This window comes from Symphodus melops (assembly GCF_947650265.1).
Source record: "Symphodus melops genome assembly, chromosome: 19".
Lineage (NCBI taxonomy): Eukaryota > Metazoa > Chordata > Actinopteri > Labriformes > Labridae > Symphodus > Symphodus melops.
The window spans coordinates 10,662,502-10,687,305 of record NC_136709.1 but is presented as its reverse complement, the minus strand read 5'-3'; the positions used below and the strand labels follow the sequence as shown (position 1 = coordinate 10,687,305).

At 41.0% G+C, this 24,804-nt stretch overlaps 1 protein-coding gene across 2 annotated transcripts in view; it reads right to left on the bottom strand.

Annotated features, from left to right (window-relative positions):
- LOC306840212 (regulator of G-protein signaling 6-like) overlaps positions 1–24,804 on the bottom strand; it is a 41,187-nt gene extending 16,383 nt beyond the window's left edge. The window contains exons 1-2 of one of the 2 annotated variants that reach the window (XM_079369323.1): positions 23,601–24,804; positions 20,547–20,643 (exon numbers count right to left, since the gene is read on the bottom strand). In XM_079369323.1, the coding sequence (XP_079225449.1) occupies positions 20,547–20,630 (84 nt within the window). In that variant the 5' untranslated portion in view covers positions 20,631–20,643; positions 23,601–24,804. The remainder of the gene's footprint in view (positions 1–20,546; positions 20,644–23,600) is intronic. The other variant, XM_079369324.1, reaches the window with a different exon arrangement.

Here is a 24,804-nt window from a genome sequence, read left to right as displayed (position 1 = left end):
GGCAAGGCTCGACAAGCCACTCAACCACTACAGAGCATTTTCAAGTGGCTACTCAAGGACACAGACAACCATAAACAAACCGAAATAAATCCGCCTATAGGTCTGAACACAACGACACAGGTTTATTTTTAAAGGTGCTATGTTTGGTCAAGTCCTTGAACAGGTTTTTAAAGAGTAGAAGTTGCCAGAGGTCATGTATCGGTGTGAGGAGTCTGTGATCTGTTGCATGAGGGTGTTCAGTTCAAAATCAATAAGAAAATCTGGATTTGTACACTTGTATTATATCAGCAGCCAACCATATGCAGAGCTGTGGCTGCTAGGGTTGTTGTGTTGGCTGTTTAATATTTTACGGCTCCCTAAGCCTCCGTCTAGTATGCACACTCAGATGATTGCACACATACACACCAGCACATTCACTGCTCCGATATGACTAAGCTTATTAGGTTAATTTTTGGAGTTCAAGTCATGGTCCCGGCACACTCAGACTTAGAGAAGCCTTTTCGGTTTCATCTTATCTTAAATAGGCTGTGTTCCCCTCTCATCCCTCTGCATTCACAGTTGACTTAAAGTCTGGCTCACAGACACATGGAATCCCACTTTGATCGAGATCAGGCCATGTTGGACCCCCTCCTCAATCTTTTCATATTTTTTTCACTGTCCGTTAGAATCCAATACTATACTGGGCAGACATATAAATATTGAATATAGTTATGTTCATGATATTGATGTTATTCTCCAATCTGGACGAATTATTGCATCTGATAAATTATTTACTATACACATAGGACCATCATCAGGTTTGAAATTCCTCTGTGTACAATAGTTGTGTTTATGATCAAGTTCCTGCTTCACTAATAACATGCCATTAGCTGCAGGTCTATTTAGTGTCAAAAAGCTAATGCTAGCAAGCTAACCCACCTCACTAAATGGTTTAACCCCATTGTGTGCATGTTACTGTACTGACTGACATGAGCATTTAGCTTAGAATTTCACCGTGCTTTTAGATACAGCCTTGTAGTTGCTGCTCTGTGAGGTTTCTGAAAAGGCTTCATGAAGCCCGATGATGGCAGTGACCATATTGGATCCTCAGTGTTTCTCTTATGTTAAGACACTTGTGAGGTATTTAAGTTGCATTAACTTTAAGTTTAGTTAACTTACATTAAAGCATGTTACACCAAGATGTGTATGGATTTAATAGCACACATAATGCAGATCTTTAGGAGAGTTGATGAACTGTGGTGAAGACACAGTCTCATACTATAAGCTTCAGAGAGCATCATGGCATGAATTATTGAGCATCCACTACAGAGAATTACTCCTTCAACTCTTGATGATAAATTTCTCACATACAGGGAGGGGAACCTATATCTGCCCTATGTGTTGTGAACAGAGCTTTGGTATTTTGGGCCTGCTTTCGCCTACATGAGAGCATAAACAGTTTTACACAAAGGGCACCAACAGATTAGCACCGAGACATCGAAATCTTCCCTTTGATGACTAACCCTTAACGCAAAAACAAGAGAGAGAAGGCTTTGAAATCCACTCAGTTTGATGCAGTTCTGAAGGTCCGCCCAAATCCCCTGAAACACAACAACACGAGAAGGATTAAGTCCTTTTGTTCTCAACTAATAATGGACCTTGGACTGGGTTTTGCTGTATAGAAAGAATGACTCATTATCTCCCTATAGGATGACAACAGACTAGAAGTACTTGGCACAGCAGCTTGAAGTGCACATCATATCGCCTGCTTGTACGGGCTAATGGTGTTTGCAGCTTGGCATGGAGGGTTTTTGAGAGCTGAAAATTGCTGCTAGTGTGTGATAACAGCACTTTGCCCCTCACCACCTAGCTCTATAAATGATTATCAGGAGAACACTTTGTGTGCCATGCCACCTTACGTTTGTCTTTTTGCTGCACACGTGTGTGCATACTTGTCCTGATGCATGGCTGTGTATTTATAGCCTTAGCGTGTGTTTAAGTTTTCGTTTGTCCATCTTATCGTTTATGCTCCCAGGGCAGCAGAAGCGTCCTTTAAGTTACGTGTAGGAGGGTAAGGTAGCAGCTAGAGGTGAAGTATGATAATGCTAAAGCTACAAGTTTATATAACGCGTATACTTCTTATTAATGTCAGGGAGAGCCAGTATGATCTGAAGTCACTGCTTCCTGTAACATGGTTTGTTTAACTGGGATTTAATGAAGTATAATAAAAACATCTAAATAAGAGCTTCAGAGACATAAATAATCATAAAGCTAAGTGATACGAGGAGCTCTGAAAAGAAAAGTTTCTAATTGAAACTGTGTGCCCCTTTTTCCAAAAATGGACTCAGACGAAGCTATTAAAAACTGGTCCAGTCTACTGAAATGAGACCGCTGCGGCTAAAAGATGTATCAGGCGGTAATAGCATCATTAATGATTCAGCAGTCATTAGAGGGCTCACTCTTCATTGTTGAAAGACATTTGGGTCTGTGAGAGAAAAACGACTGACGTGCAAGTGACGGCGAAAAAGATCAATTTCTGGTCTGGACATAATTAAGACGTCTGCAAGATGTGGAAGAAAGTACGGCCAAGTTTCCAAGTTGGGGAAATCATTTGTTTTATCTGTACTCGGAAGACAGCAGTAGAAAAGAAAAACCATACTAAGCTCCCTCTGCAGTGTTTTTGTTTCCTGATTTTTTTTTTGCTTCAGATAACTTCTTGTCCAATATTATATTTTTTGTTTTTTGCCTTTTTATTTACCCTAATAATTAAAGCTACCACTTTCTCCTACAAACCTTTGCATTTTTGTACATGATAATACTTTTCTGTAATGTGACATGTTTTGCATCGCTACATTTTTTTGTTCGTTACATACTGGAGATGACCCATTCGGAGGTCCAATAAGAATGTCATTAAATAAATGGTAAAGGAACATGAGCCTATACGGCGCTTATCAAGTCTTCTGACTACAGTAAAGCGTCTTGTCCAAGGAGGCATCGGACATGTTGCTGCAGGAGCTGGGGATCGAAGCCTCAACCTTCCAGTTGAGAGACGACAACTCTACGACTCTACCAACTGAGACACAGCCGCCCAATCATCAGGTGTTTTTCACTTAACTGAACATAAATTCCTTCCTAAATTTACAAGTTTTTTTTTTTTCCTTTAATAAGACTGATTTAGTCATTTACAAGGCACAACACCTGGCTCTGTGTGTGCTTAAATGTGTTGTAGTTTCTAGAGTGACCGATCAGCTGCAAATTCTAGTTGAAGACTTCTCTTTAACTATTATATGAGCAGAAAATGCAATTACAGTAAAACATTATAATTACTACTAATTAATCTGCACAACTCTCCAGGACTAATGCCATTTTAAATCTTGTAATAACTTTCAAAAGTACACAACCTGCCACACAACACTTTCTTGAGTGCCATTTTGACCTCTATTCCATACTGGGTGTGTAATTAAGTGAGCTCCAGCTGGTGTGTATAGCCTTGGGGACTGAGGTGAGAATAAAGCCTGCTGGTGAGAGAAGATCCCCACACCTCTCTCTCTCTCTCTCAACACCATCTCACTCCCTGAGCTTCGCTAACTCCCTGTCCGATGCACAGGGAGCCACACAGCAAACTGGAAAAGCCCTGCCAAAAAAGTGTGATGGTTGGAAACCTATACTACTGAGGTCTGTGAATTAATCACACCATCAGAAGCTGTCACATAGCCAACACATGCACACACACACACACACACACACACACACACAAAAGCATGAACAGCTGCTTCAAAACTTTTGCCAATTCTTACCATTACCAATTGAAAAATGAATAAATCACCTGCTAAGTCTAATATTGCATATCAGTGAGACGTCAGCCGGTCCTAACAGCTCTAAAGGAGACACGTTTACTGATCCATTTCTTCTCCAAATTGCCTTCTCCACAGGAATGCCCTGCAGGAAAGGGCTTTTATTTTTCTGCAATAAACAAATGTTTTCCCGTCAGATCCTGCAACTAAAAATATGCTGTTCACACTCGAGTGAAGCCATTTCTCCTTTAGCAAATACCTTTCCTGTGTAATCCCTGCAATCATTAGTGGTGCTGGACTGTAAACGCATTGCAGTTAATTGACTGAACATGGAGACAAAGAATCCATATTCACTATAATCGAGTCTCTCTGTGTAAAGCATGCTAGCTTAAATGTACGCTGGAGAGCATCTTTGTTCAGCTAGATTGTTTCCTTAGATTTCTCAAGGATGAAGCAACATGTTAGGACGCTGCCAGAGATTTTATGTCAGTAAAGATGTGTACAATGTCTTGTAGGACTCTAAAGCCTGAGGGATTAAGTCACAATTCAGAGTTATATTTCATCGTCACACTGCAGATTAGGTTACATTGCAGGCATTAGCTGTCTCTTTAGCCCAAGTGGCCACAACATAAGTGAGAGCCTGTCCTGACAAAGAGGCCCAGAGGTACAGTACAATGTTGTATTAAGAGTCCAATCAGCTGCTGCTTGATTAGCCATAGAGGCAGATGCACCCAAGAGAGACATGCACAGATGCAGTAAAGTCAGACTGTTGCACCGAACAGACACATATGTTGGGACAAAGAGTGTTGATGAGGATGTTTGAGCCTGTTTGGGCCGGTAGAGTTTCCCTTATGGTAACTGACGTGGGTGCAATGAGGAGATTTAGGGAGACGGGATGTGTGTGTGTGTGTGTGTGTCAGCCTAGATTCTTCATTGCTATGGCAACACAGAGGCAAGAGGAGCTGAAGCAATTAAAAGTTTTAGTTTTTTTTTTCCTTCAGCCCAGGCAGAACGCCAGCTCTACTAAATTACAATTACATATGGGGCTCTTCGGACGGGAGGGGCAATCTGGTTGTCTGTGCTTCCTGACTCTTTTCTTTAAAAGATGGGATTTAATAAGCTCCTCAAAATCAAAAGGAGACACTTTAAAATCAAAGCTAAGGAGTACTAAAATGCAGATGAAAGGCTGCTAAGCTAAGAGAGGCAACACTCAGGGTAGCGAGAGAGTACAAGCGTGCCCACAAACCAGTGACTCACCAGGTCACCTTTCAGTTGATGAGACTCAAGGAGGACAGAAAAAGATCAGCTCCCCTCTTGTCCGTGTCTGTTGTTAGATACTCCATGGGTTGCTAAGGGCTTGAGAGCAGGCAAAACAGGAGTCTGAATACACAGTCCACTCTAAAACAAAGTGGCCTGTGCAGATACAGAGGCTACTATTCAAAGAGACGCTGTCTGAAATGAAGAGCATCAAAAGCAACACATTCAACCAGCTGCAGTATTTCTGAAACTGACACAACACACCTAAAATATAATCTATCAGATACCTGTAGCTCGCTCTCCTGCAAGCCTTCCCTCATACATCCTTTACCATCAGTGATTCAAATTCATGGAGGCTTCTTCCACTGCAAACACCTCTCACACCGCCTGCATTTTGAGTGCATGTGGGACTTTGTAGAGGTCCTAATAAGGTTCAGTTTCCCTGCCGAAGGCTAGTATGTAGTTAGGGAAGAAAAACAAGAAAAGATATTTGCATGTGGAGTAATGAAAAATCAACAGAGAGGGAGAGGTGGGATGCTACAGTGCGGTGTGTTGAAAGCGAACAGATTGTAGCACGCAGGCAAAAAGCATCTGCTGTTATCTGCATGATTGTTCGTTTCAAAGTTCCTTCCATAGAGACGTTTGGAACATTTATCTACTGTTTTCCTGTTTTTGACTGCTGGAAAAGAGGAAAAATAGTCTCTGTCACTGGAGGAATTTCAGTGTTTGTCGTTGTGCTGCTTAAACGTAAAGATGGACATGAGTATTAGTGTGACAGTGCTGGGTGAGAAGCAGAAGATAATAACACTGTTATTTCGAGGATGGGGGTGAGGGGGTTCAGTGTTTAGAGCCCCTTATGTGGGCCTCACTCAGGCTGGGAAAAACTCTCTCTGCTGCTGCCAATTTAGGAGCTCATGGAAGCGGTCTGTGGGAGAGGGGACAGAGTTTGAGTTCTGTTTGAAGCCTTTCCACAATTACAATCAATATGTCTTCATTCTGTCTTCATATCTGGGCCACTGCAGTGGCTAATCATTTAATATCTGCAGAAGATTGGTGTGAGGAGGTAAAACCTCAGGACCATCTGTCTGTCTTTGATGTTGGCGCGGTCCCCTGACACGCCACTCTTGCCGGTCCCATTCCTTAAGGCCTGTTCGTAATTGGGTTACAGAGAGAGAGAGAGAGAGAGAGAGAGAGAGAGAGAGAGAGAGAGAGAGAGAGAGAGAGAGAGAGAGAGAGAGAGAGAGAGAGGAGAGAGAGAGAGAGAGAGAGAGAGAGAGAAGAGAGAGAGAGAGAGAGAGAGAAGAGAGAGAGAGAGAGGTGAGGGAAGGCATCTTGAAGCCCAGGTTTGCCTCATCCTCCCCTTGCCCACAAGTCTGATCTTGAAGTATGACACACAGGGGATAGACTTCTTCATTCAGTAGTTTAATCTTTGAGAAAATAAGACGAAGGGCTTTAAAGCTTTTAAAAGTGGACATACTACCTCCTTACTAACAGTATTTGAAGCAGTATAAAAAAGCTGCCATTTTTCCAGACAAAAATATTCATTCTTGGACCATATCAGTATGATCAAAATAATCCTCATCTTATCGAAGAGGTGGGCTTAGCCAGTGTGATGTCAGCTGTTGGTTAGGAAGTGTAGGACTTTGGTGTTTATCTTGTCTCTAGGAACCAGAGGCAAGTGACCGATATCTGGTTGACAGGGCGTATCCAGGTTAAGAAATCGCTGTTGCAGTTTTCAATCATGCCGAGCCACACTCAAAAGCAGTGGTTTTGTATGTCTCGAAGAAAAGCTGAGGACCCCCCAGGACATTGCTGCCAAAAATCTACATCAATTTGAATTGTATTTATTGATCAAATCCCAACAGAAAAGCCAATTTTTTGCACATTTTTAAACCTTAGATCTTTGGAGCCCTCCGGGGAATGAACGCTCTCAAGTTAAAAATCAATGATGACTTATTTTAAGCCCAAACCATCATGTAAAAACTCTCGAGGATTGTGCTAGGCCTAATGAAGAAACATTTCTCAGGACTAGTAATTGAGACCATAAACCAAAAAGGTTTATGGTCTCAATTACTCACTTCATATTAAAAATAACATGTTACAGCAGAAATAAACATGTTTACAGTCCAGTACTTTATTTTGGTCTCTATAATTATTCATTTAACAATATATATATTACCAATATTGCTGTATTGGGGATTTAGGGGCACTTTGAGTGGCAATGCAAAGTTTGAGTTGAGTATTGCTGGCTGCTTTACATCAACCACTTACATCACTAAACCTCAGCTGTGTTAGTGTTGTTTAAAATATGGTGACCTCACGCCCTCCACCCCCCAAAAAAACCAAGAATAAGGAAGTGTTTGAAACCGATGAGTGTGATCAGGGCTTCACTTCTTATACATAAAAGACTTTGAGCTAGCATCCCAACCGTGATTTCAATTGACCAGATGTGTTTCGAGCAGCAGTGAACTGCAGAGCTGGGCAGGTTGGACGTCTCCAATCTGTGCTCGGCACTGTCCTTTACAACACACCTGGATGGTTCTTTGGTCTGTAATTAGTTAAATGTTGAATGGATGTTTGGTGTCGAGTCTGAAGTATGCAACCAAATGGTGCATTCCAGCTTAAGCGGCTCTGCTTAGTTTTGATTAAAAGCAATGCTCAAATTCATTTTTTTTATGTCAGCAAACACCATCTGCTACTAATTCCTTTTCTCTGTCGGGAGACGGTATGTTTCAATCCTCCCTCTGCACATTTTCTACCTTAGCTCAAACGTTACAGTGCTTCTCTGCTATGCTGTGTCTTAGCTCGGTTCCCTCTCATTGGTGCCGATGCTCACACACAATTAGTGAGTAAGAGGGGCCCTTGACCTTTCAAGAAGCATAGATTTCCTGTCATGGCTGCTGGAATAAGAACAGATTTTTTTATCGTTCTCCTGGGTATCATTAAGCTTCACACCTCCCATGTGCACCACAGTGCTACTCACACAGTTTTTCCATAAACCTGACGTCCCTATTACTTGTGCTGGTTGCCCACACAATGCTGTCGAGAATACAGGGGCGAGGAGTGTTACTAAAACCACAAAAGGACTAAGGTAGAAGGGCTGTTTTGAAAGAGAGGCAGCATACAGCAGGGGGGTGGGATGTGTCTGTAGACACTTAAAGATCTTTAGAAACACAAGCTGAAGCTGCTGTCAAAAAGAGAGCAGCAAATTCGCCAGTTGGCTTTTTTGCGGAAAACCAAGCATCACGAAGAGGATTTTTTGATGCACAACGGGTGAGGCGCTATGAAAACAGCGCTGGGTGACAGATTTGGAGCCCTGAAAATAAAGCCTTGTTACATCCAACTGGCAGGTACTGGTAATGAAATTCAGACAGCTTGGGTGACATGTGGAGGGAAAATCTCATCACTCAGTGCCATGGGGCAGCAGGCAGCATTAGACACTTGTAATGTGGCCTCAATCCTGCAGGTGATGACTTGTCTTCCTGACAGGGACCTGCTAAGGACTTGTCTTCACCTTGTCAACCTCTAAACCGCTATGATCCTCAAACCGTCTTTTGATGAAACCAATTGAGACCTGAGGTGAACGCATCACAGGCAGAAAAATGTGTTTCATTACAGGTTTTGTTAGCACGCTGTATTGTGAAAGACTCATTGAATGGTAGAATCAATAGATAGTGAAACGTGAGCGCTACAGTGGGTGTTTTATGGCATCAAGTCTTTACTCACAGCTGATTGATTATCTATAATGTCACCAGACTACACTCAGTGCTAGCCATTGCATTGGTAAGCATGCAGAGACCAAATTTGCTCATAAATCTTTGATTCTTTTACCTCAGGGGAGCCAAAAAATGAACCATCTATTATGTCAGCACAGCTAGCATTAGCAACCTAACCATCAGTCCCCCTTGAATTATTGAATAAGCTTCCTAGAGAGAGGACCAGCCATGTTTCGTGATCTAATATCCTCTCCACATATTTCAAAGTGAAGTGAAGTGTCTTTTTCTGTTTTCATCCCCAGCTGTGTGCTATCCATGCCTGACAGCTGGCTGTAATTTAGCAACGCAATAAGCTCAGCTACACCTGCTGGAGGACTCTGCACATCACTATTGTCCAGTTATTTCTTCTGTCAGGCAAACGTTAAACCTCGAAATAGGATCGCTAGAATAAAAAAAGAAAAAGAATGAAAACACATATTGTTTTCACAGGACAAATGTCCCTTAATATCTAGAAAAACAATGTTTGTTTATTGACTCTGATGACTTTGTAGTATTGTGAGAACTCACCAAAGCCCTGGACATTGATCACAACCAGGCCCTGACTTAGTATACTCTTATCAGAGTCTGAGAGTGACCTAAGTTTTTGAATAATGGATGACTCCTGATATTGTACAATATATATGCTTTGTAAATATTATTTACAGTTCAGCAACAAAATGAATCTTTCCATTCAAGCTGATAAATTGGCTAACAGCATTACTTTAAGAAGGGAGATAAAGAGGTCTACATGAATGTGATGCCTCTGCTTTAATAAATGGAATCATTTTCAAACAGGTCACTGAAAATCCTTGTGGTTCTGTGTTATTTCAGCATTTTAGGTTGTTGATGTATTTGCTGCCATATTGTAGCATGCGTGGGGTTAACATCAATTTCATGTCGAGGACATGCTAACTGGGATCCACCGGATGCAGGTCAGGAACTTGTCTCGACCTCTGCTTTCGAAGAGGAGAAAGGTGACTCCGCTGCAGTCTTCCTTTCCTGTTGGAGTGTTTGAGCTGTCGTACTTGCTGCTTAAGAGATATACGTGAGATATATATAAGAGAGTATACTGCAAACACATTCAATAGAGGGACATGTTATATAGGGGCAAAAAAGAAAATCTTCCAAATGGCCAGACGAGACTTGTACATTACAGCTGCTTATTTAGCTGCAACCCGCTGCAAGACTTATTGTGCCTTTTGCATGGATTTGTAGTCTTGATAAAGGAAATTAAACCAATTTAGACCATTTCTGAGAAGGGTTACGGATAAACACTGCTAATACTACACATACTCTTAACAATTATTACTCACATTAAAACTTATTCATTGTTGCTGTTTGTCGCTACCCTTGTCCTTCTTCCTGCATCTCACTCTATTCCACGTTCCAAGCCCAACACAGTTTTGGCAGATTCAGCATGATTCCGGTTCTGTTCAAGGTTTTTGCCTCTCAAAGGAAGTTTCTTCTTTCTGTGGTAACTTTGTTAAGTGTTGCTCAGTGCTGTGCTCACGATGGATTTGGGTTTGGTGTTTGTAGATAATATAACAAAGAGTAAGGTCTTCTACCTGCACTATTTGTAAAGTGTCTTGAGATGACATTTGTTAAAAATTGTATAAATATAGAATGATTAATTTACCTGACACTAACAAGGCCCCAAACAGAATGATAATATTTCTCATATTTTTCAGGTAAGGCGTTTAACTGGTTTAGAGGCAGCCTTGGTAATATTCAAACAAACAGCCTTTTCTGTAGAAGAACACAAACACACATTTATGAATGTGTATTTGCTTGTTGCTGCCAGCTGTTCCTCTGAAGCGTGGGAATAACCATGTTAGCCTTTTCTCTTGTTACCACCTTATTGCAGCATCACCCCCCCCCCCCCCCCTCCATCTCTGTTTGGCCGAGCAAGATCGACTTGGATGACCAGCTTATAAGCTTCGGCATTCCCATCTTACTGTCTTCCCCCTTAATGAAGACTAATTTCCATTTAAAGCGAATGCGGTGGTGTCCGATTTTAGAGCTTGATGCATGTCTAAATGAATTAGGCTCATGTAGACTGACACGTGTAAGTAGTTGGGGAGGAAGCTGAGATTATTAAGGGTTTCCTGCTTGGCTCGGACAGAGATAAAGACACTTGGCATGTATCTGTGCATAAAATCTGAACACTTTGTATTCATGCAATCCCATCCCCAGGTACATTTCTAATAGTTCTTTTTCAGACCAAAAATACTATAACAGCTGGATTTACCTTAATCCAACCAAGTAAAAAAATATAGAGCCTCCCTTACTGACGTTCTCCTCCCACTCAGTTTGATGAAAGTAATCACGGCTTTGTTATGGATTTGGCCTCTGCCGTATGAGTTATTGACTAAGCAATTGGAGTGGAAATGGGAACTGCCACACATCAAGGTCTCCCACAAGGACATTTCTATTATTTCCAAGCAGAGGAGGGGAAAAAAGCAGAAAATCTGCCACGATTATCCAACTCACTGAAATAATATCAGACAGTGCAGCCTCAATAACGTCAGTGATGCAGTTTGAAATCTCCTTGCGTAGCAGAGGATAGCACGGTGTGTCCACTTTGACAAATGGGCTGTTTGGAGCGCTACGGTATTGGCAGTATTTAACTGGACGGACACAAAAGGACATTTCAGTCATTGTCTAACTAATTTATTATCAAAGCTTGTAAAGCGGCAGAGAAAAAGAATCTAAAGTGGTTGTCTGATGTGAACTGAGGTTGTCTGATGTGGTTTCAGGGATACAAGGTTCATAGTTTTCTGTGGAGGCCGAGTGATATTTAAACAGAATATCTGGCCATTGAGATGATCATTTGGGACCTGGTGACTCATCTCTGCTTCAGCCAAAACCCAGAGACAATTACAGAGAGTCTCACCACACCGACAACAGACAATGTGTTATTACCTGCGGTTCAACAGGGCACAGATGACACTGTCTGTCTGAGTCAGACCTTCTATTTTAAGGGGAAATCATTTCGACCTACCTGATAACCTATCTGATAGCAGATGTGCCTGCAAGCTATACAAATGTGAGAGCTGGCAGATGTAGATCCAATTATTGTAGAAGCTGTCGATCTGCGTTTTTCATTGTCTTTGTTGTATGAGCATATGTAGGTCCCTGTATTATTTTCCAACGTCTTTGTCTGAGGTAATTAAAATCAGTTGGAAAGCCATGTGTGAACTAGATGGACTGTAGATTCTTCTGATATTTGTCATTCTCTCGCTTTTAGCTTCAGAACAGACAACGATCAGACTAATGAGGCATCCAAAGATTAAGACATTAAAGATCTTGTAATCAGGCAAGTAGCATGAAGCTCTTTTTCACCACAGCTGTACTTTATCAGCTCTTTCAGCATATTGAGTACATTCTCATTATTCAAAGATAAGATGTGCCACCAACAGAAAGTGAAAAAAAAATGTAAGCAGTGACAAGAGCCGCTCTGTTTCTTTGAAGAGCAGTGCGAAAATAGGACAAGGAAGGCAGGGAGCATTTCTTGAGAAGTTTGAAAGTAAAAAGAGCAGCTGACATCGAAGCCAGAAAATGATAACTTTATAAAAGAGGAAGAGCCAAACAGCTGTGAGAGTCTCTGGCTGAGCCCATGGGGTCAAATTTGAAAACAACATGACATTAAACATGAAAGGAAACAATTAATTGACCCTGTAAATGTTGCCCTTGAGCACCAGCATTAAACCACAACAAACTGCTGTTTTGTGACACCTCCAATATTCTGAAGCCTTTGCTCTCCTTTAATTGATCAGTTATGATTCAATCACCATAGCCATAAACTTTTCTCTTTTTAATGTGTGAACTCCCCTCTAATGATCAATATCTCTTATCCTAATAACTCTCTTTTTTAATCTTACTTTTGCTTTTATTTTGCAGGCAACATGAACTAATGCCCTTCATTATGACTTGTGGTTCATTCTGCACACACACTACATGCACAAATGATTTAACTACAAATGTAATAATCTATACTACATCTGCCTTAGATGCTGCTGTACTCATGCATTCAGTTTGTGCATTGCTTCACAAATTGACTGCATGGGGGTTTGAGGATGTAAAACGGGATGTAAACATGGAGGTGAAAAAAGGTTCGTACAATTACAAAGTCAATGTTCTCTATATATAGTTCAGATCACGCAAGGCTTTGATACTTAAAAAGGTGAAGGTGCATAAATGAAAAACAGTCACATGGTCATGTTGATACTTCAAACCTCAATCCTTTGTATTACCTCATTTTAAAATGTATAGCTATTCTCAACTAGGAAGCTGTAAAATACAAAATGTTGGCTCCAGAATCACATTTGGGCTCTTGTTGGAATGTCTTGTGTTGCTTCCTCTTTTATTTAATCTTTTAATGTTTTTTTACACATCGATTTTTATTGAGAAAAAACTCCCCTTACAGTTATTTAAGATTCTTTCCTTCCTTCTCGTGTGTTTTTTACTTTCCGTTTGGTTGACCTTTCCACTCTGATCTATCCCTCTCTCTGAATGATGGTTTGTCTTTGAGTGTTGTGTCAAACTGTCCAGCATCAACATTTCTACCTCTTCTGTTCATTATCTGGGCTTAGACTTTCCTGGATTTAACATTTGTCTTTTCCTTTGTTTGCTCAATCCCCTGTAACCCTGTGTACCAAACACATGCATGAAACGACTGTTTATGATTAAAGCCCATGGTTGTTACTGATTACTGCTAAATCTGTGTGAGCTGCTATAGGGCAGAGGATCTTTAAGCTTTTGCAGTTTTTTGTTTTTTTTTACAATACACCTTTAACAGCAAAAAAGGTCCAAAAACCTTGATCTAGTGCTAAATCCAGTTCCAATTATGTTTTGGGCTTCCCACGATCAAGAAATCAAGATAATCGAGATTAAATGAAATGAGGATGCCGCATACCGTGTTGTGCTTGTTTTGACAAAAGGTTTTGTCATAAATGAAAAAGCGTTTGTTATATTTTGGCTTTCACCTCAAATATAGAGTTATTTATCTTTATTTATTCATTAGTATTAGTGTTATTGTCATACAATTTTCACTTCCTTGTTTTCATGAAGTGCTTGTTGAGAATGTTAAGTTCACTAAATGCATGTGAAGCAGGTGTCGTTAAATCATGTTCAACAATTGTGATCTCAATATCAATCAAAATAATCGTGATTAGAATTGTTGCCATAATCGAGCAGCCCTACCTCAAAATCCAAAAAGGATAAAAGATAGCCTTTATTGGCTCAAGAACCAGAGAAATCTCTGAGGAGTTGGTGGAGAACAAAACCAGGGCAAAGAAAGGCGAGTAAGTCTTTGACCTGTTCAGAACAAAAACCTGCCGTATGTGCTGGACTGTTTTCCATAACTCACTTATTTCACACGATATGTCATTGCTGTACTAGAAGTACGTGTACATTTCCCCCTAGAGGCCAAAAAATAATATCAAGCTATCTTTCCCTTTTAGATTTAGTTTAGCCTTGATGAGATTAGGCATTTCAAATTTCCATAGAAGCACAAACTGACTTTCATCTCCTTAAACGTTTGTATTATTTTCCTTCTGGTATTCTCTTTTGATCTGCCTGTATTTATACAAACATTTTTTCTCATAAATGATGAACCATCCCGTTTTGATGGGGTCCCAACAGAAATCAAAATCACAACATTACCATCATAAAAAAGTAATGATGTTATTAATACACCGACGGACACAAATATAAAAACATACTAAGAGTAAGTGTTACAACCTCAAGATGGCTTATAGGCCTGTCTTTTCAAAAAACCAAGTATATGCAGACGTAAACACAATCAGGTATAAATATAAATAAGGATTGGGACAGATTTATAACGACTTGATTTGACTTTCTAAGCACAGTGTAAGTCTTCAGTTACAGTCTCTGTTGCCTTGAATATATCTGTTGCCAAATAAGTGACACAACCATGTTGGACTGGTAAAGCCTGTTCTTATTTTGCATCCTTTTTATTTATTTTTTTTACTAATTCAGTTTGTCAGCAGTACCGCAGGGCTACAGTTAGCCCAGTGAGGCACTGCTGTCAACATGTCAGATTGTCACTTGAAGGCACCGACCAGCAGCTTTTAATACAGTACTGTCAGAGCTTGTTCCAATAACCCATTAGTATTTACCGTAGGTGCATGACACAAGATTTTTTCTTTAACAACATCATCGAGAGCATTTTAACCGACAACAGCTTTCTCCCTGATGGTAATAAACATCAAACCCGGACAGTTGATGGAAATTTTATCCGATGTGGAAATCCTCTTTAAGTCTAATTGCTGTAATCCTATACATATTTCTAGCATTTTCCCCTGATCGGCTGTGCAGTTAGTCGGCTGAGTATCCTGAGAGATGCAGAGGTTATTCAGAGTACAGGAGGAGGTAGAGTAAGCTTCCAAACAGCCTGAGATTAGAAAGGGACTCCGGGGGGTTGGAGGGCGTTTGGAAGTGGGACACAGTCATGCCAGCAGAATTTGCTACCGCTACAACCAAAAAACCTTTTTCACATCGATCTATGCATATGCAGTTTTATCCTCTGTCCCATTATGGAGCATAAGAAACAGTGACTGCATTATTTAATGTGCTGCTTTAAGAGCACACTGTCAGCAATGTGCAAAAAGGAAAGGCTACCAGCAGAGGCTCTGGCACAGGATGGAGTTTCCTTGCTTTGAGAAAAGCCTTTTATTCAGTCATAGTGATTCTCTATGGAAGATCTGAATAATCTCAGAGTACTTGCTGCCAAACACTGTGAATTACTATCCAATTATGATCTGTTTTCCTGTGAACTTCCAGGATTTTCATGTGTTGGTCCTTCTGCCTAGAGACGAGCCAAAACACAGCACCGGAGTTGGTTACATAAGAGTTAGCGTTTTACACTGTTACTGTTGTTTTATCTTATTGACCCAACCAGGAAAGCAGCCCACACTGGCACTTAGCATGCAGGCACTCGGGCTTCAGCCTGACCCTGATGCTTCAGCCCATACCAGCGCAGCAGATAAAGGCTCCCAACGGTGCAAGTGGTGACGGTGTTAAAATGCTCATATGTGATACAACACAGGGAGAGCTCAGCCATACAGCTGCAGAAGTGATATCCACAGTGTTAAGCTGGACTGTGTTATCTAAAGTGCACACAGGAACCGGCAGTAGTGGACAGGAGACACCTTGGACTTTAAAGAGGAGAGATATAGCCTCCAATGGCCCCAGGGGAACTTCCGAGAGGGAGCAAAGTGTGACATGGACAGCAGCAAAAAGACAAGCTGACCAACTGTCAGTCCCTGCGGTGGTAGGTGAACAGACAATGCAGGAAGCTGCTTTTTACAGTATTTGATCTTTTCCTGCATCTTGAGAGAGGGTGTCTGTAATTTTAGACAGATTTCCAGTATCGCCACATCATCGGCATCAGTCAGTGTGGATTGAACTGTTCGTCAAGCAAGCTAAATCCAATGAGTAGACAAGCTCTGATGGTGAGGGAGGTTAATGAGGCTTTGAAAATAACTTCTTCATCTCCCATCACTCGGGTAACGTAGACTGCCTAACACTGATGTGATCACTTATAAAAGTCACCGCATAGCTCCTGCCACAGCAGCAAACGACCACTATCATGCTATCATGTAATACAACAGTGTAATGATCTGCCAAACTGACTTGGAAATATGATGTTTTGTTAACGCAATAAACGACATGTAATATTTATATTCCCATTCACATCCATGCAAGGATAAAAATTCAAAGTGACGATAAAAAACTGAACATGATCTGAGTAGATGAACGGGCCGATATGCAGTCTCAGAGGACCAGATAGTTTTCTAAAGATGGAACACTTGAAATGAGCTTCAATTTTTAATTAGCAAGAAGCAGAAGAAAAGTGAAGAAAGCTGAAAAACGGGAATGGAATGTGTGTGTGTGTGTGTGTGTGTGTGTGTGCGTGTGTGTGTGTGTGTGTGAGTGTGCGTGTGTGTGTGTGTGTGTGTGTGTGTGTGTGAGTGTGCGTGTGTGTGTGTGTGTGGGGGGGGGGGGTAGTAAAAAAGAATTACAAGACTTCAGCTATGCTAAGAGCTCTGTTGTAACCCCAGCAGTGTTTTAAAACTTAAAGCTAATTAGCAATGCTAACATTCTCATGATGACGATCGAATGCAATGTTTTTAACGATACAATATAAAGTATTTAACTGTCCCTGTAGGGAAATGCATCTTTGCCAGCTAAGTAAAATACATAATGTGAACGTATTATCATAGTTAAGGATAGCTAACATTTGCTATATGGTGTTAAATACAAAGTTTATTTTCTAGGTATTTGGTCAAATCAAGTACTGGTATTGAGGTATTTAACAAGTATTCATCCTACTTGCAGTTGTTTTAGGAGCTTGATATAGAGTAGCTAAGCCTGTTAGCTTAAAAAAACCAGTGGTATCTGTATGGATTTGTAGGTTCTGGCTGTTTTTAGTTACTTAGAGTCTAAAAAAATAATCTTAAAAACGGTTTTACATTTCCAAAGGAAGTCCAAAATGTATTTCTCTTTTTTGCTAAATTTAAAGGTAATATAATACGTAGAAATGTCACATTATGCGAGAAGATACTGCACCATGTACTCCTCTTACTTAACACACTTTGTGTAGTAACAGATGTCCATGGTGCAGCTTAGATAGCGATCCATAATGATACATTCCCCAGGGTTAAGAATTTCATTTGTAATGCCAGATTCCCATTTATGCTTCCTACAGTATCAAGCCTGTAAAGCTAAAAGGAGATGTCCACCAGAAGCAGGGAATAACCAGAGTCAGCAGGATTTATCCGCTGAAGTCCTAAGTATGTGTAACTGACAACCCATCAAATACTGAACGAGATGTCTTGCTGTTTTAGCACAAGGCTTAAAGGTGAATTCCACTCAGTACTTTGTCTTATACTGTAGATTGGCCTGCATCCTTCTGCTCGCGAAGAAACACAGTAACATCCACTGGCACCAAATAGTCCCTTTGAACCTTCTGTCATGGCTCATTACTGATATTGCCCCACAAATGGCTCCCAAGACTTATATAGATGACAGTATTGTGTGATTGTACCACAGATATTATGATTGCTATACCCGCCTTCAGGTATGAGTTCACTGCAGAGGATTATCCTGTCAAACATTTAATGACCTGAATAAAAGAAAAGGGATGCAGTAAGTACATTTCACTTGCTCTGGGTAGAACAGGAGTTGTTTCATCTTTGGGGGACAATTAAATGTGTGTCAAAACCAGGCTGCCATGCAATGCAAGCAACAGTCTTTATATTCATAGAGGGGAAAAAAACGAGAGATGAAATATGCTATCTATTAATTTTTAGTTACAGCATCAGAGCAGTTAAGTAATCTCGCTCCACAACTAAACTGCATTTGCCAGCACAGTTGTGCTTCACATAAAGCTTTAAGGTTCTTTATTGTGTGTCTCTTGATTCCATATTCATTTACCCGCCTTTTTCTGTCAGGTAAGAATGCTAAATAGAGCATGCAAAAACAAAACAACAGGATCAGAAGCATGTGTGAGTTTGTGCATGCGTGGTATGTATAAAACATACTCCAGCTGCTCCAAAATCTTCTCTACATAATCTTGAGAACAGTTTGCAGCATTTGGATTCTTTTGCTTCTCTTCTTTATTGTGGTTGCAGAAAGACAGAGAGATAATTTTGCAGCAGCTGCACTGTATGAAGAGAGACAAGCTCCTTCCACCCTGAGCCTATAATAGATAAATACATCACACTCACCTTTGTCTAACTGCCTACACAGTTAACTTAATAGTTTTGCAACAGATAAAGCAATATTTAAGCTATTACTCTTACCTGCTATATATTTCACACAGGATCTGCCCACTCTTTGAAATATTTTTATCTCCTCACCCTCTTTGTTCTCTCAGTTAAGATGCCGATATCTTTCAGCTGACAGTGGCTCAGGCCTTTGGGATAAAGCTGACAGTGTTTTCCCAGGCGGCCGAGCATATTGGCGGCCATCTGCCTCTCTGCAAGCACAGGCTTCACACCACGCCAGGCTGCACACCCACAGAGTCCAGACCGACAGGCGCGCTGCCCTTGGAGACCCAGCACCTCTCTATCGTTTGGCCTTTGTGACATCTTCGGCTGATGTGCAACACTGAGGTTAAATATAAGAAATTAGACGCTAACCCAATCAATTCAGAGTCAAGTATGTTGAGACCATAAGTCAACGATTATTTCCTTGGAGGGATAAATAATTTCCTCACTGGTTTCAGAATTCAACTCCTACAAAAAACTTCAAACCAAACCCACATTTTCAAAGCAGGAAGGCTGGAAAACATCCTGTCACTTTCAGACTCATCTGTCCGCTGTCGCTGCACATGACTTAAACATGAAATGAATGTTTCTTCAGGCGGCATCCTGACAAGCAAAAACTAGCCTTCTAAATGCATCGCCTCCAGGCATGTGCAGCATTACGTAATGAGGCTCTGCTGTGAAATCCACGAAGATGCCGTATGCTACATGCAAGCACAGCATGTTGTCTGTGAAGCGTGACAGCTTCTTATGATGCATGGAACATAATGAGGAAAAAGTGAATAAACAATAAATGCTTTACCATGCAGAAACCATAGTGGAACACAAAAAAGATTTTTTGAAAGCTATGAAGACAGGGCTTTAGGGGAGATGCCGATGTCTCAAAGTACTGTTTGGGTTATTGATTATCATTCCTTGATTCCTGGAAGAGACTAGAAATGCTCACTGTCTTCCTTGCAGTGTTATTATTTAAAGCAGACTATAGCTTGCAATTTGCTTTTATTACTGTTTGAGCTGCCAACAATTGACGTTTGAAACTATGTTCATAGTGTTCAATCCTATAGCAGCAGCATCATCATAAGTAAGGCTTGAGATGTATCAAGTTTCTGAGTACAAAAGAGATCCTGACAGTTACTTCAGGTGAACTGCAAACTGCTGAAAAAGATGCTTTACAGAAAACTCTGCAGCAACATGCCTAAAAGAGAATTTTAAACACCAGCGAGCCACTGCCAAGATTTATTTCACAACCTGCCTCGCCAATCATTCCACTAATCTGTTTACACTGCTTTATAAAATGGACACTCATTAAACTGGGGATGCAACTACTGATTTAGAACAGGGGGACAGGATCTGTCAAAACTGCCTTGCTTAAATTGCCTTTTCTTACCACGGTAGATCCTGTGGTTTGAGACTGATCAAAAGAAGCTTTTTTTTTATGTAAGTGGGCTGTCAGAGTCCTGGCAGAAAAATAACAAGCTGTTCATCAACTGAGAATGAATAACCACCAGCTCATTGGCAGTTTCTCTTCCTAGCCCTTGAGATTCAGTTTGTTTCCACCAAACGCTAAACATCTTGGTAATTAGCCATCAATACTGCAAACCATCTCAATTCTAAATTCATACAGCAGCTATTGAGAATTTGGAGGAAACAGGATAATTACCAATGACATTGAAGGACATCTTACAGGTCAAACTCTCACTGATGGGACTGAGAGCTTACTGGACTAGTGTTGCGACAGGTGAAGGTCCTGACAGGGGTAAAAGGACTCGGGGAAAGAGACAGCTTCGCACTCGTTTCAAGATAGTTGACACGAAGACTTTCTGACACTCAACTGTGAAACCAGTGTGTCAGATACACATTGACGAGGACCAGTGAGCCGTCAGAAGCCTGTCTGTGGGTAATTGCCTCTCAGCCAATGTTTCTCCCGACACATAGGCCACATACTTTAGCACAAATAGAGTCAGCCTTACCTTTCTGTACACGATCATATTCGGCGAATCCTCCTCTGGATCACTGGTGGCCACACCTGCCTGGTCTTTGGTCCCCTCTGCCATTGTTCACAACGTCCTGTCAAAGGAACAGATGAACTACATGAATATAATGGCTCCAATCTAATATACACTGGAACAACATGAAATAGGGATTCTATAAATATCAATTAAAATTCCTATTACCCCTGCAAACCACAATTCTCCCAGCCCTTTAGCATTATGACATTCAGCCTTCAAAATGTATGCTGCTGTCTTGGAAAGCAGACACCTGTCACAGTAGAGACAAGAGAGCTCAGGTTGGATGCTGTAAGATGAATACTAAACTAAGATACAAAGTCTATCCCGAAGCATTAAATACCCCAGTGGTTCTCTATACGTATGAGTCACCTGGAGTATCATGAGGAATTATAGGAAGCTGAACTACTGCAACGACAAAGTAGAAATTAAGATTTGAATAATAAAAGGTTTTAGCTGTCACATGTGAACACTTAAAATAAAATATGAAACAATAGTTAGCATAAGCAGTGAGGACAAAACAGAAGTCAAACGGATGAATGAAATAGCTTAAACTTGGCCAAAGAAATGTAGTATTGAAACACTTTCAACGGGTAGTGTTGTCTAAAAGGAGTGGCTACACTGCTTCAATAGTTAGTTTTGGTATTAAGCTAAAAATGACTGAAACATTGATGAACTAAGTGTAACTAAAAGTGACAAAAGAACAAGCGAACAATTGAAGAAATAGAGTGCCAAGAGTTATTAATAAGTTTGGCAGGCTAAAGTAAGCTAATATTGATATTATTTAGGGATATAGATAATTGCCAAACCTTAACTTAAAAGAATAAATCCAAAGCTTAGACTGCTGAGATCTTTATAAAGTCAATGGTATTAACATAAGGTATAGTAATCTCGGCAGCTAACAGTGATGGTTGTTGGTTGAAACTCCTGCAACCCCACATGATAGTACCCCCAGTGTTAACTCACTTTGACAGTAATTGCATGTTAAAATGATTCAATCAATATTAACTATACAATCAATGCAAGTGCAAAACTTGCAAAACTGAGCTCTTAGTAGAAGTGGCAGTACTTAGCTTTAGTGTGTGATATTTATATTTTCCAACAGAGTTCACCCTAATCTCACCCTCATGTGTCTTAAATGGCCGCTGCTTATTACCTTACGTTTTTCCTTTTGGGCTTTCCGCAGAAAAGCTCTTTCACCCAAGAACATCAAAATCTAACCAAACTTTAAATATTTCACAATGTTAATCATGTACTTCGGTCCAAGAATCAGAACTGGGTTATTTGGATCCGTTTCTTAAAAGATAATGTTCTAGGCTTTCATATCATGAGAGGTTCACGAACAGTTTGAGCTTTATGCCATCGTAGCGCGCAGACTTCTTACAAGACAAAACAGGAGTGCTTCCTTAGCCCAGGTATGTGCTTCTACTGGCGTTTATGTTACAAGAAACTTTAATGCAACACAGATGAACACTCACTGAGGTGTTGCTGAGATTTAACTATTATAAATCTGAGCATAGTAATTATTGTTAACTCTTCTGGGATCAGTCCTATACCTTGGTATAGGACTGATCCCTTTGGTATGATTTCATTCCCCACATTAACCCTGCAGGCTTCCTCCTGTCTTTGAGAGTTGCTGTTTACGGATTTATTTACAACCTCGACAGAGTCGCCACATCTAAGTTCAGCCCGTCTCCCCCTCCCTCCCTCCTTCTGCCTCATGAGAATTAATTCTGCTTAACTAAGGGTTTTCATAGCCTGCGCTGACGACTGGGCTTGAGCGAGCCTTCTTAGCCCCAAATACCCTTTGCCAATGAAGTCTACATAAAAAGGGTTAATCCATGTGTTAGTTCTTCAATGTCCAGAGGAAGAAGGGTAAGGAAGTAAATTACTCAGTTTAACACATAAATGCAAAAAAAATAAAAAAAGAGAACAGTTCACTGGGACCTAACCTATCTCACTACTGATATTTGTCTTTAAGGAAGAAATGTGAGGATGTTGTTGTTGTCAGGCACAAGAGAAAACCTTCATAAATAAACAGAACTAGGAACACACTGCATCTTGTAAAGGGCCAGCTGCTAGAGGGGAGATTTGAAGAAGGTCTTAGTTGAATTACGTAACCGAAGCAGTTTACTATGACAAGTTTGATCATCTCCAGAAAATAGCAACAAAACAGAACAATGTAATTGTTAAAATACAGCGTGCAACCAGCACAAAAGCAAACACACAGGGTGGTGTTGTGACTTTTTTTGAACACTTCAATCTACTACACCATGGAGCATAGTGATGCGCATGATTGAATAAGTAATCATCCGCTCTTGCCTCAGTGTTTGTTATTGCCACCAGAAGTGCGGAGTGCAGTGCTCCCCATTGGCTAACACATCTGTGCCCTTTCTCAGAGTCTGAACACATTAGACAGCTAATCTTTGCGTCCCCCTCAAGGGCCGTATAGGAAGGCAGGCAGGCGGTATGGATTACATAGCACCTTACAAATGGTAATGTGGTAAAAGGTCCCATGTTGACAGGAAGCTGTAATTCTAGAGAACAACTTCCTCCAAGTTGAGCTGGTCAAGCATGCAAATCAAACTCCACAGAGGGCCCATCCAAGATGTTAACTGAAAGCTTGTGTGTGAAATACACACTCTGTATACACACTGTGTTGCAGTAAGACAACCAGGAACCAACATGCCCACTTGTAATGTACATGTGTGTTTCTATTCCCAAGCACAAGCACAAAACACAGAATACTTTTCCAAAGGTACAAACACAAAGGCAGGACTTTGGAAACACACACATATTCACAAAGCAAAGTCCCCTGCAGTGTCTCAAACAAACAGGCCAATAGACGCCCAGTCATCTGAATTAAACTGGCCGAGAGTTCACACACAAGCATGCACAGAACAAGCTGGGTACACCCCAAGCAATACCGACTGTGAGTTTAGTCACAGCAGGCGAACAGCCCAATGCAATGCAACATCTGTGACACCTGACAGCTGCAATCATTGGAGCTTGTATTACCTTAGAAACAAAAAAACGCCTGGTCCACTCTCAGCACTCCCCCCGGTCGGCTCCCCCTTAGCAACAAGCAGTAGGCAGGTTCATGGTATTATTAGCAGAGGGATAGAGTAGGGGATGAAGAAGACTGGGTGATGAACGCAGTGAAGCAGTGAGGGAGAGAGTGAAATATAAAGAGAGAGAGAGAGAAAGAGAGAGAGAGAGAGAGAGAGAGAGAGAGAGAGGGGGAAGCTGGCTGGTATCTGCAGTATTCCTCTATTCCTCCTCCTCCTCCTTCTTCTCCTCCTCTTCTTCTTCTCTCTTCACCAGTTCTGCCTTGGCCCGGCAGTTCAGGAGATCCTCACGTGTGTGCACCTCATTCATCCCTGCTCTCTCTCTCTCTCCCTCGGTCTGCATGTGCTCGAGTTGCAGCGCAAGCGAAAGAGTGAGAGTGTGTGTGTGTGAGAGAGAGGAGGAGAGTGTGAGAGAGAGGCAGAGAGATGCTGTGCAGTGGAGAGGGGCAGATCAAGTTGGAAATAGGGGGAGGGATAAGGAATTAGAGAGAGTATAAAGAGGAAAACAGAGGGAGAGATAGAGAGTGTGTGTGTCAGTGAGAGAGAGAGAGAGAGAGAGAGAGAGAGAGAGAGAGAGAGAGAGAGAGAGAGAGAGAGAGAGAGAGAGACGGAGCAGAGGATGCAGAGAGAAGAGGAAATGAGGATAGAGGGATGCACACTGCAGCAGCGCCCACCGATGCTGAAAATAAGAAACATTTCATTAGAGGATATTGAAATGCTACAAAAACAAGTTCCTGTTACTGATCACACATACACACGCAGGCTATAAATACATAATCCAGACTGTTTGAGCAAACAGCCTCAGAGATAATGATTTTCAATTCCCATTCAAAAAGCTTACGTGAGGCTGCTTGTATCCTTCTGCAGTCTATTGTCCGAAGTCAAATATCCGCAACTTTTATATCTAATCTTTAAGCGTTTACCTCGTCATGTTCAGAAAAAAAAAAAATCCTGTTTGTGCTTGAAAAAGGGCAAACATGCATTGTGTTTCTGTCCCCACCCTTGCATGTTCTCCTTCTCTGTTTTTCATTCCCTCTTTATTCATACTCTGGAATCATTCATGCTTAAATGGCAACCAGAACGAATTAACCTTTTTTTTCTTCCCCTTTTCCTTCCATAAATGAGATCCCACAAGCCCCCCGAGGAAGATACTC